Raw genomic sequence first — 13,177 nt, forward strand, 5'->3', positions numbered from 1 at the left:
AACATGATGTAAGGCATGACAGAGATGGATATCTGTCCTTGTAAACATTCCATTATGGTTAAACATGTTTGGATCTGTATTCTACACGGTGTTTGACTTCATCCAGGTGTTCAGAAAAGCATTATTTGTTTACAAGTAGGCATTTTCATTATAGAACAATAAGGTGAACAACACTATTAAGTGCATTTGGGCTGGGTATTTTTATAAAATGTTTAATATTGATACCGATACCTTAACTTTTATAATAGGTGTCCTATTAAGCTCTTTAACAAAGGCTTGATTTAGTTTTGGGGGTGTACTAGAACATGCTATCATTGATTATTTTTCACATTATTTACATTATTACAATACCTTTCTCCCCAGGATGGCACAAACGGCTCGATTGTTTCCGGGTTTGATGAAGTCCCGCCTTCCGAAAAACGAAATGTGATGTGATTGGTTAGCTGTCCCAGTGCATTGTGTTTGGCGAACAGCTTAGACAGTGTTTCAGTATTGCCATGCCCCTTGCCAAAGCAGCAAGATCTGTCTGTTCCGGTGTAGTTAAGGATGGTGTCAATATTACCATATAAATTTGAGCTGGTTTCAGAGCCCGAGAATATTGAACAAGAGGATCCCACAAAACCTTTGCGCGCACAGATATTGCAAGACATATTAGAGTGGTAACTAGGGTTGAGTAGATAGACGATGACATCATCCATCACCGATTGCTGATAGACATCACGTTGTTGAGCCCCCCGCAATACCGATTTCGGAAAGAAAATTATGTGTATATGGAACCCGAACCCCTAAAGGGAATAAATACGAGATGGGAGGAAAATATATATATTTCAATACTTTCTTTTGCGGTTATATCACTGGGTAATTATACTTTAGGCCTATATAAATTGTGGGCGTCTGGGAGCTGCTATTATGCCTGGCATGATCACTTTTTAGTTTCACTTTCACTTTCGAGATTTGCGATCGCACGTACCATTTGTACTATGGAGCAGTAGTACTTACCACACATTTTACAAGATTAGATGCTCAGAATCTACAAATCATTTGCCATCGTCCTCAGTCATCTCTCCTACTTACTCTGTTTATGTGGTAAGTGAAATTGTATTTACTGTAATGTAACAGGCAACCGCTAGCAAACATTATTTGTTTTCCGTGCCTTTCTGAATATGGACTCACACTTCGGGCACCCCCCCCCCAACTGCTGAAAAATAACTGCGTTTACTATGTACAGATAAGTGCAACGGTAATATGTATTATGTTTATTTCAAAAATTCAGAAATTCAAAATGTACTATGCATTGCTGTCAATTTTAATAGTCATTTATGAATTACTTACGTATTACAAAACAGGAAGCACTTCTTTGTCGTTGTCGTCTTGTCTGATGCACTCAACCAAGCATTCTAACCACGACCTTGCCCCTCCCCACCCCCCAACCATTTGAATTTCCGTAGGCGGGATTTATTCTAATGATATTCTAATAGCCGCTTTGTGACATCACAAAACCCAGAAAACAACATTGTAGTCCAAATGAGCCATTGGTTGTAATTCTTGAAAAGGGATTTTTTTAAAATGAAATATCTCCCTTTGGAGTGTACTTAGAGATTTGTAACTTTGTAGATCTTTTCTATGCCCAAACATATACACTACACACTGACTAAAATTCAAAAAGTGAAAAAGCATAATAGGACCCCTTTAAGGAAGTCACCAAGGCTGCATTTATTTGATAGTAAAAACTGTAATGTTGTGAAATACTATTACAATTTAAAATAGTTAAAATGTAATTTCAATCTAGTTTAAAATATAATGTATTCTGGTGATGGCAAAGCTACATGTTCAGCAATCATAATCCAATCTTCAGTGTCATATGATCTTTTAGAAATCATTCTAATATGTTGATTTGGTGCTCAAGAAACATTTATTTTTATTAATGTTGAAAGCAGTTAGCAGTATTTGTAGATTCTTACTGACCCCAAACTTTTGAATGGTAGTGTATATAAATTGTAATCCAGTTTTAATATGCAGACTAATAACTCTGACTTTTCAAACTTTTATTCTGTGTCATGATGTTTCTGTAATTCTTAATAACCGAGTCACCTGCCCATTGTAATAATTACTTATTCAATTTCTTACAATGGGAACACTTGTAGAACCGGATTGCTTGCGTGTTGCTTTATGCCAGTCTTTATTAACATATCCTCAAATATGGGCGTGGATGTGACATTGTGTGTGTGGATAGAGTGACACAAATTCTTAATGACCTGACACTTAGGCCATCGTCACTTCCCCACTTTTGTGCCCCTTGTTCAGATTTGGGGTTCCTTGCCTGACAAGTCACCATTGCAGATGATTGATCATGAGAAGCATGAAGCATGAGAAGAGTGTTTTCAGGGTCTAAGCCAATGAGAGAGTGAGAATATGACCTACTGCTCACAGGGTGAGAAGCTGAAGCTTTGAATCTTTAGCAGAATTACTTTCACCTCACAGAGACTGGATAATGGCTTCTTTAAGGGGCTGTCCACGCTGGTTAATTTCATTCCAGTTGAAGAGAATGAGCATACCCTTGTTTACCCATTAAGTGCTTTTTAGGGGGGCATAACTAAAGAAGTAAAATATAGAACAGTCATCTACCTTGAATTTCAATTGTCAAAATAAATAATTAGCTAGGACTGTCTTGCTCTTTTCTTCTACAGCTTTATTGTCAAGGCTTTTTATTAGTGAAGATGTTTTTTTGCTTTCTACCACTCCTTCCACCCATCCCTGTCTGCATTTGGAACACAAAAAGTTTGTCCTGCTACAAACTCACTGTATTTGCTGATATAGAAATTAACATGTTGGTGCAATAGCTTTTCATAAAGTTATCATACAAATTCCTTGTAGCTGACTTGTAGAATATAGGAAAAGAGGAAAAACCTCGGAAACATGAGATTCAGCTGAAGCTCTGTAAGAGTAAGAGGCTTTTTGGTAGCAATCACAACCTTTGTGGTCTTACCTCTGACCTTGATAAACAAACCAGAGGTGAAAGTCTTAATGGGGTATTTGAACGGGCCTGTTTTATGTTCCTTCCATCTTTTCCTGATGCGAATGAAGCCCTCATCAGCAGAGAAAGATTGAGGAAGTTGCCTTTGAATTGGTATCTGGGGGGTCAGTAGGGAGTGTTAGAAAGGAGAAAGGTCAGCTCTGACGTACAGTAAAACCAGAGGACTTGGGTGTTTAACTGTTTCAGAAGTGCACATTTCCTTTGGCTTCCTTGCTTCTTTTTCCCCCTTTCACATTCTCAAATTGCTTTGTTATTTTTTTCTTCTTGCTTTTCTGTAAACTCACCAGCGTTATGGGAAATGTTTTGCAGCATTAATCAGCAGTAGGTCTGTAATCTCTTTTTATGTTTAGACCCGTGGAGCCTTGTGAAGTTTCACTGCCTGGAGTGGGTTTTGGAATCTGTGCTATTTTTACGAAGGTCACTCCATTGGCCACACCTTTGAGTCTTGACTTCAGAGAGCAGGAAGTCATTGATTCATCACAGTATTAAGGCTATATCTCCCTTTTCCTTTCCTTTTGGGAGTGCAATGATTTCATGTGAGTGAGGGTTTATATAAGAATGTATGTTCAATCTGTAAACATAGCATCACTCTTAGTGCGAATCTTAAAATAATATTTTAATAGATTTGTTCTGTATTTCCAGGGTTAATTAATCATAGAAATCAGGTGAGCTGATGTGTGAAAGGTCTCCTGATAAGTGTGTTTGTGTGTTTATTTAGTGATGCAAATTTGACATGCACAGCCAGAGCACATAATGTCACTCAACCATCTGTAGGGGGTCAAAAAAAAAAACTAAATAGCTCCCCCATGAGAATATCCATTTTTCTATTTACCTTACAAATATTTATAGTTCTCAATAATTGTAAATATTACAATAACTAAATATTAATGTGTCTTTCAACTGGTATGTTTCATAATCTGCCACAATTGATATGTTACGTAATCTGAGATTTTTTTTTCTTTTGCAATCAAAGTATTTCCTCCTAGTAATATTTATATTTCTGTTAGAAATATTTATACATTTCTGTTAGAAATATTTATACACTTCTGTAAGAAATATTTATATTTATCTTAGGATGCATCAATAATTATTTTATATAATCAAATCTCTTTCTCTCATTGGAGCATATTATATAATCTGTAATGGTTGCAAGAATAAAGTAAAAATACTGTCACTTTTGCTTTTGTTGGGTGTTTGTTTATTCAAGACTTCAGAAAGTTATTGTAAAAGATAAAAAAAAAAAAAAAAAAAACATATAGCTTCATGATCCAACACTTACACACCCCATATTGAGCTGATAATGATCTGTTGAACATCTCCAGGCATTCTCTGTGTTAAATTGAGAAGTCACAGGTCAGTTCTCACCCCTTCTTAACTTGACAGGGTCACATACCTGCAATGAGGGAGCTGTGCTGCTGTCAGTCACAGGCTTCAGGCTCCAGGCTTCATGGGTAGATGGCACTGTGGAACAGTCAAATTTGGTTGAAAAATTAGATAAGTGCTGTTATTTGATTATATGAGGCCATTGTTTTGTTGAAGCAGTTTTATGGAAGTCTTTTCTTTTTTCCTTTTTCTTTTTTTTTAAGTGGGAACCACTCATTTTTCTTTTCTAACTCTTTCTATCTCTTTGATTTGTTTATTTTCATTTTCCTTTTCGCTATCCTCATTTCTTTTTCTATTCCTTTTTTCCTTCTTGCTTCATTTGTTTCTTTTCTAGAATGTCAAATAGCTCAACCACTCTTTTTGACTCGGGTCCCTCTTAGACCTTGTGTTTATGAGTGCGTCTTGGTCTTACGTAAAAGGGCAGATTTGCCCAGCTGGACGATCTTTCTCTCTCACACTCTGTGCTCAGTAAGACAGATCCTTGGAGTAAACGGCAATGGCTAAAACACCTAGGCATTCCAGAGCACAGGGACAGGGATCACAGAGTGCAACTGATAAAGATTAACTAAACAATTCATTGAATTAATGGAAGGTAAACACAACATATCCTCTTGTGTGAGAACAGAAGAGGCATAGAGCTACAGTCCCATAGTGTAATTAATGTTGGACTGTAATATTATAGGTGGATAGATGCAGAGAGTGTCTCATATTGTCTCATGTTACATGGTCAAAAACCTTATTTAAATACATTAATTTGCAGCAATGATTGCATTAATTTGCAATAGATTATCCATTAGAAATTACTGGATACTTTCCATTGTTTCTGACAGATGTCACTGCCTTAACTTTACTGTTTGGTTTCCGGAAATCTAATTTGCATTTGAGTGTTTCTCAATGTTTTGACACTCACACCACTTGCTCTGCTTTGCTGTCGATCCCAAAATCCCCTGCGCAAGTCTTTTACTCAGCTCCTGTAGAGAATGAATTGAAAATGCCACCTCAGCTTTGCTCACTCTGCTTCAGTGGATTTGTACAGTTAGACAGTTTTCAGGTTCAGGAATAAGTGGTGGTTGTCCAAAAAGCATTCTCACCAGGGTTTTTGTGTTCTTGTTCAAGAAATGTTGCATTGTTTAATGCTTAACAAAATGAATATTTCATTTGGGCTGAAAGGCAAACTTTGGATTATTGTTCATTTTGCTGATGCACGTGTCTGTGTGATCCTGCGGGGAGCAATGGCCCAGGGAGCTCAGACTCAGATGCTGCAGTGAGTCTAAATGTGTGTGTGTGTGTGTGTGTGTGTTTATGTAGTGCCTTGTGTAACTTGAAGCAAACCTAAAACAAACAAACAAACAACAACAACAAAAAAATTACCTTTACAGCTGACACTCTTGCTGCCATTAAAATCATTTCAGCACAGTTACACAGCCAGCTCATAATCTTTTTATATTTAGACAGTCAGCCTATCACACCCAATGGTACATCATCTAAAGATTTTCTAATTCTTTTTAATTATTTCATACGCAGTTAACTCACAATGACACTCAATATAAAACACTAAATTTACAATTACAACATAGTGGTCAACTATGCATTTTGTAAAGCAAAACTGCTCACTTGAATCATCAAGTGCAGTCTGGATTCATCCCCAGAGCTGCAGGGAAGATTGCGAGCATAGGCACTGAATCTTCATCTCTCGCAGCGTGCTCACTGTGCGGATGGAGCGAGTGCTTAGATCAGATCGTGAGCTTGCCTTAGAGGTCAGCATGAAGACCATCTGATGAGAACAGATGGAGAGAGTAAACTTTAAATCAGGCCGACAAGACCAAATGTTTGTCTTGTGCACATGATGGTGATTTCAGTTCACATCAAGTGCGCTCCAGCAAGCTCTCTGAGCCCTCAACAGTCTTTGCATTCAATTTAGGAGTTTTCACGAAATTCACACAAACTTAGACATGTGACTAACTTCTTGCTTTCTTTTGGTTTCTTCATATAACACGTTTTTATTGGTAGAGAGCTATAGGAATTAGTGTAATTGGAGTTATGAATTGACAACCCAAACTCAAACTTGCATCACTGTGGGAGCTCGATATGCTGGATATGCAGTATCACTTCACCATGGCATTAACGTTTTTGTTTGGGTTTTGGCAATGTAGTTGACCTGTGCCATGCTTTTGGTTTCTTCTTGCAACACGTTTTTATTGGTAGAGAGCTATAGGAATTAGTGTAATTGGAGTTATGAATTGACAACCCAAACTCAAACTTGCATCACTGTGGGAGCTCCATATGCTGGATATGCAGTATCACTTCACCATGGCATTAATGTTTTTGTTTTTGTTTTGGCAATGTAGTTGACTTGTGCCATGCTTTTGGTTTCTTCTTGCAACACGTTTTTATTGGTAGAGAGCTATAGGAAGTAGTGTAACTGGAGTTATGAATTGACAACCCAAACTCAAACTTGCATCACTGTGGAAGTTCCATATGCTGGATGTGCAGTATCACTTCACCATGGCATTAACGTTTTTGTTTGGGTTTTGGCAATGTAGTTGACCTGTGCCATGCTTTTGGTTTCTTCTTGCAACAAGTTTTTATTGGTAGAGAGCTATAGGAAGGAGTTATGAATTGACAACCCAAACTCAAACTTGCATCACTGTGGGAGCTCCATATGCTGGATGTGCAGTATCACTTCACCATGGCATTAACGTTTTTGTTTTTGTTTTTGTTTTGGCAATGTAGTTGACTTGTGCCATGCTAAAGTTAACCTAAAACTGTTTTTATGAATTGTATGTATTTTGGATGACTTGGATGAATTGATAATGTAAAAATGCAGTTTTCAGGACCACTTTAGGCAAACGTAGGGAGGTCCAAATTACCTCACAGCACCTAAAATATACTTTCCCATACATTCATAAATATTAACCTAGAATCTTGATGTTGATTGAACACAGTTCAAGAGCATATTGTGTATCCATTATCCTATTACTCAATTCCAATTTTAGTGAGATTCTATTTTGTGTGTGCTTATTGCAAACAAAACTAGTTTACTGCTCTCTGACTCATGAGAGTAATCCTGGCAGCGAAGATCAACATTTTCATTTAATTTGTTTGTGTGTCTGTGTTTCAGAATGGAGCAGTTCCAGGAGAGCCAGTAAAGAAAGATGAAAACTCCAGAAGGGGAAACTGGGGCAACCAGATTGAGTTTGTCCTCACCAGTGTTGGCTACGCTGTGGGGCTGGGAAACGTCTGGAGGTTTCCTTACCTCTGCTACAGGAATGGAGGAGGTAACCATTTTTGACTTTATCCTTCCTTTTATAATATCTATCTTGTCTGTCTTTCTGTGCTTTTCCTGCATGGTTCAGTTAGCATTTCATAATTTCACGCTAGATTCCTAAAATAGAACAAGTTAATCATTTCCATCAGGCTGTAAGTCTGATAAAAGTGAAAGTGAAAGTGACGTGATGTTTAGCCAAGTATGGTGTCCCATACTCGGAATTTGTGCTCTGCATTTAACCCATCCCAGTGCACACACGCAGCAGTGAACACACACACACACACCGTGAACACAAACCTGGAGCAGTGGGCAGCCATTTTTGCTTTTGGGGGTTTGATGCACCTCAGTCATGGTATTGAGGGTGGAAGAGAGCGCTGTACGTTCCCCCACCCCCCCCACCACCACCTACAATCCCTGCAGGTACCGAGACCCAAACCTGTGACTCTCTAACCATTAGGCCACGACGTAGTGCCCCCATGTAGTTGAAAGCAAAATTGATGGTATTTAAGGTTTTGTTTTTGTAAGTCATACCACTGAGTCCTTTGCAAATTCTTTGCTCCCTTAAAAGGGTACTCACTTGATATCAAGTCTCAAAACACACCTCACTTAAAATAGACCAGACTAGAGTAAGCAAGGGTCTCTAGCAGCAGGTCCCCAATGGCCTGGCCCAGAAACCTCTGCCCCATGATCTCATATTCTTAGAGCTGCCTCTAATCAGAAGCCATACCCTGAATTAGCCCAGAATTCAAATAAGTAACTGAACTCCAGACCTTTTAAACAAGGATGGATTATGGTCCTGTAGGGCCACAGGGCACCAGCTTCTTAAATCATTTATTGCATTTCATTAGATGCATAATATTTTTCAAGCAATGCTCACCTAACTGCATCAGGAAGAAGTGCCTTGCTTCTTGACTACTGTGGGCCCCCTGGCACATCATCCTCATTGCCCCAGGCCATAATTCACTGTTGTATTCAAAACACTCAAAGCACTGAATCCACATTCCATTCCATTGTGCAGATTATCAGCACAGCTGGAATGCAGCTCGTCCAATCAAATTAGATCTGTTGTGTAACCTCAGGTGTTATTTGCATAAGCATTAGGGAACACTATAATAGAAACCAGAACTTGGCTATTCTTTGTGTCATTTTAAACTACTTTTGTTTTCTACCATTTATGTAAATAAGAACACCTACATGTCTGTCTTCAGCTAGAAGACCAATGTGTCAGGTTAAAGTAATTGTTATGTAACACTGTGGTTGTGTGTGTGTCACAGGTGCCTTCATGTTCCCATACTTCATCATGCTGGTGTTTTGTGGCATCCCTCTGTTCTTCCTGGAGCTCTCCTTTGGGCAGTTTACCTCCCTCGGGTGCCTGGGAGTCTGGAAGGTCAGCCCCATGTTTAAAGGTGAGCAAGAGGCTGTTAAGGGAGGTGTGAGAACAAATCTAAAACATTTTCATGTCACCTGAAAAGTCACGGATAAATCTTTGTGGGTTGGTTTGGCCTTTAATGCATGGCATGACCTGTTTGACATGTTAAACTAGTAACTATTTTTAAACATACACTCTTACAGTGTTGTATTCACTTCAGGGTGGCTTGCTATTTGTGCAGTATGCACTTCTCACAAACTCAGGAGGTGGTCTGAGTTTGGTTTGTTTAAAATGTGCAATGTGAGAGTTAAATGCGCCAGGTTCTCATGCGTAATTTCTTCAAGTCGAAGTATTTATACTTATTTATAGTTATCAGTTACATTTTTAGTCATTGTGGCACACAAGACAAGCTCATTTCACATATTTTTCTTTCTTCCTATAATTTTACTTAATTTATTTGTTTATTTTAGTTTAATTTAATTTATTTTAGCTCAGTTTAGTGTGTTCCAGAATTTCTACTGCCACCAGATCATGTTTAATTCAAGAAAATAGATGCCACTTACTAGTTGGTATTTTTTGCACATCCCTTTTGAAATTGGGAGATGCAAAATATGCTTAAATGCTTTATTGTATTGCAAAGCAATATTGAAGTATTTGTCAAAATAATCGGATTTTCATCAAGAGTTTTTTACCATATCATGCAATCTACATATACATTTTTTTGTTGGCTGTTGTGTTGGTTATGTTTTATGTTACATTACAGGTTTCTCAGATGAGTGTATTGCTTTCTGGGTACTAGAAAGGTAAACATGCTTCAACATCCTTAATTTATTGTCCTTTGGTTGTTCTCTCTCCTTTGGTGTGGGCTATGGAATGATGGTGGTCTCTACCTACATTGGGATTTACTACAATGTGGTGATTTGCATTGCATTTTATTACTTCTTCATGTCCATGACAAACCTGCTGCCCTGGACATACTGTAACAACCCCTGGAACACCCCAGACTGCACTGGAGTGGTGGGCACTCCACGAGCTAATGCCACCTTCGCCAATGTGTCTGCTGTTGTGTCAGGGTTGACTGAGATAGTCAACCGCACCAAAAGGACCAGTCCTAGTGAAGAGTACTGGAGGTAAGTGCATAATTATTTATTTCAAAAGAAATAATTATAGTAATTATAATTGTTTACATATGTGAATATATATATATATATATATATATATATATATATATATATATATATATATAAATATATATATATATATATGTATATATATATGTATATGTATATATATGTATATATATATATATATGTATATATATGTATGTATATATGTATATATATATGTATATATATATATATATATATATGTATATATATATATATATATATATATATATATGTATATATATATATATATATATATATATATATATATATATTTACATATATAATAGGTAGAATGTATTTTTTTAAATATTATTTTTTATTTATTATGTATTATTAGAGTTTTTTTTTTAGAGTTACATGACATTTCACAACCTTAAATAATTTGGTGATTGGACCACAAGGCTTTGATAGGTCAAATATTTTTTAAATATTAATAAGCAGTTAGGTAGTTGTTAATATATTATTTTCCTAGGAAATAATAAGGGGTATAAATGAATAATAATAAAATAATTTCTTTTAATGACAAGACAGTTGTATCAGCCTGACATTTTGACTTTATGCCCTCTTTTTGTGTATTCTTAGATAAATTAACAGGACAAAAAATAAACGTCACTGAGTTCTGTATGTTTATACACAAATATAAATGCTAGCAAGACCCAGACAGTTGAATATCAAGATAATTATATAGTCAATCCATTACTCAACAGTTCTGAAAATTCATGACAGATTGATAGTTGGTAATTAATAGATGTTTGCAGGAGTCATGCATATTGTCTTGATGTTTGAATCTTTGTGCACTGGACATGATAGATGTGTTTGTTGAACGATGTTTGAACACTATGTAGGATGACATAAGACAATGAGACAGAAAGGCACAGAGTGTTTTGTTTTTCCAAGAGTGTGATTGTGATTGTATGTGGTTTGGAATGAATGCTTCACTTTACGGCCTGTGGTCAGAGAATACGAGGCTCTGACCATGAGATGTTTGTGGACCGTTTAACATCTTTATAAATGGTTTGTGCTCTCTGGACTGTGTTGTTCCTGTGGTATGAAAGACATTCTTGTTCTTGCCTTCTGTAAACTCATTCATTGTGGGGCTGAGGTTGTTTTTTTGACGGGACTGTGCTCTTGAAAATTTGGATCGTTTTCAGGTTTTTCCACATAATGCTTTTAAACGAAAGGCAAGCGCTGATAAAAATAAGTGTTTAGATTAGCATGATACATTTTTGAGTTGTTTATGGTTTGTATTACATCCTGCAGTCTCTCACACCCCTCTTTTACTGGCCTTTGTCCTCTCAGGAACTATGTGCTGAATATCTCTGATGGTATTGGGAACTTCGGAGAGGTGCGTCTACCTATCCTGGGCTGTCTGGCTGTGTCATGGGTAGTTGTGTTCCTCTGTCTTATTCGAGGAGTCAAGTCATCCGGCAAGGTGAGTTGAATATCCATTCCTGTGACATAAAGCAGAAATGAATTAAATTATAATATTAAATAATAAATTATGTAAATATTAGATTTAAAAACTTCGATGAAAATTAGAAATTTTGCCTTGCCAACTAGCTGAAAAAAAGATGTTGAAGTACAGAAATTATTAGAACTAAACTGAAAAAAAGCTGAATTAAAATCTGATATAAAAATGATAACTAAAAATTTAAAAAATAAAAGCTCATTCAAAATATTAATAAATACTATTATATATAAGTAATACTAAAATAAGACTGCCTACCATACTTGCGTGTTTGTGTGTGTGTGTGTGTGTGTGTGTGTTTCATTTTTTCTTTTGTTTTATTGAATTTTAATATTATGTCTTTTTTTCAGGTGGTGTATTTCACAGCAACCTTCCCTTATGTGGTGCTGACCATTCTTTTCATCAGAGGAATCACTCTTGAGGGAGCCATCAGTGGTATCAAATACTATTTGACCCCTCAGTGGGAGAAAATTCTAGATGCCAAGGTCAGTACATTATACAATGGCGCATACTATAGCTGATCACTGATATTATGTTAATAATAACATTTTGTGTTCTGCAGGTATGGGGGGACGCTGCCTCTCAGATTTTCTATTCGCTGGGCTGTGCCTGGGGTGGCCTTATCACCATGGCATCATATAACAAGTTCCATAATAACTGTTTTAGGTAATAAATATTTTATACTTTTATGTTTCTGTTTCATTTTAAAACACTTTTTATACTGTAGGTATAATGAGTGCTTGATGACTTGCATGCATTACTCTGTAGCACCCCCATCTGGCTGGTACTGATAAATGCATGGAAGAACTTCTCATTTGTATTACCTGAAATCAAGGAATGACTGAAAGAATTTTAGTTCAGATTGTGTTGTGACTGCAAACTTAATAATAATCAAATTATTTGTCTGTTTTCAAACAGAGACAGTATCATCATCAGTGTAACAAACTGTGGTACCAGCGTGTATGCTGGCTTTGTTATTTTCTCCATCCTGGGATTTATGGCTAATCATCTGGGGGTGGATGTGTCAGAGGTGGCTGATCATGGGCCTGGCCTAGCATTTGTGGCCTACCCGGAGGCCCTAACATTGTTGCCCATATCACCGCTCTGGTCCCTGCTTTTCTTCTTTATGCTCATTTTATTGGGCCTGGGCACTCAGGTATTTTTATTTGTCCTTCTTTTCTTCAACACAAATGTCTAAATCAAAGTTTTTTTTTTTTTTTTTTAATCAATTAAAAGGTTAGTTCACCGAAAAATGAAAATTAGCCAATTAATTACTTGCCCTCAAAGCATCCTAGGTGTATATGACTTTCTTCTTTCAGATGAATCAAGTCTGAGTTATATTAAAAATAGTCTTTGATCTTCCAATCTGTTTAATGGCAGTCAGCGGGTTTTGCAGTTCATCAGTCCAAAAGAAGTGAAATAAAGCGCATCCATCCATAATAAAAAGTGGCTCACATGGCTGCGGTGGGTGAACAAAGGCCTCCTG

General features: G+C 36.9%; 1 protein-coding gene across 5 annotated transcripts in view; it reads left to right on the plus strand.

Annotated features, from left to right (window-relative positions):
• Positions 1–13,177, plus strand: part of LOC109086975 (sodium- and chloride-dependent glycine transporter 1-like) — a 55,019-nt gene that overhangs the window by 34,388 nt on the left and 7,454 nt on the right. For all 5 annotated transcript variants that reach the window (XM_042775807.1, XM_042775810.1, XM_042775814.1 and 2 more), the window contains 7 exons: positions 7,539–7,695; positions 8,960–9,091; positions 9,914–10,184; positions 11,523–11,655; positions 12,042–12,176; positions 12,254–12,357; positions 12,610–12,847. In XM_042775807.1, coding sequence (XP_042631741.1) covers positions 7,539–7,695; positions 8,960–9,091; positions 9,914–10,184; positions 11,523–11,655; positions 12,042–12,176; positions 12,254–12,357; positions 12,610–12,847 — 1,170 coding nt within the window. The remainder of the gene's footprint in view (positions 1–7,538; positions 7,696–8,959; positions 9,092–9,913; positions 10,185–11,522; positions 11,656–12,041; positions 12,177–12,253; positions 12,358–12,609; positions 12,848–13,177) is intronic.

Source organism: Cyprinus carpio, chromosome A2, assembly GCF_018340385.1.
Source record: "Cyprinus carpio isolate SPL01 chromosome A2, ASM1834038v1, whole genome shotgun sequence".
Lineage (NCBI taxonomy): Eukaryota > Metazoa > Chordata > Actinopteri > Cypriniformes > Cyprinidae > Cyprinus > Cyprinus carpio.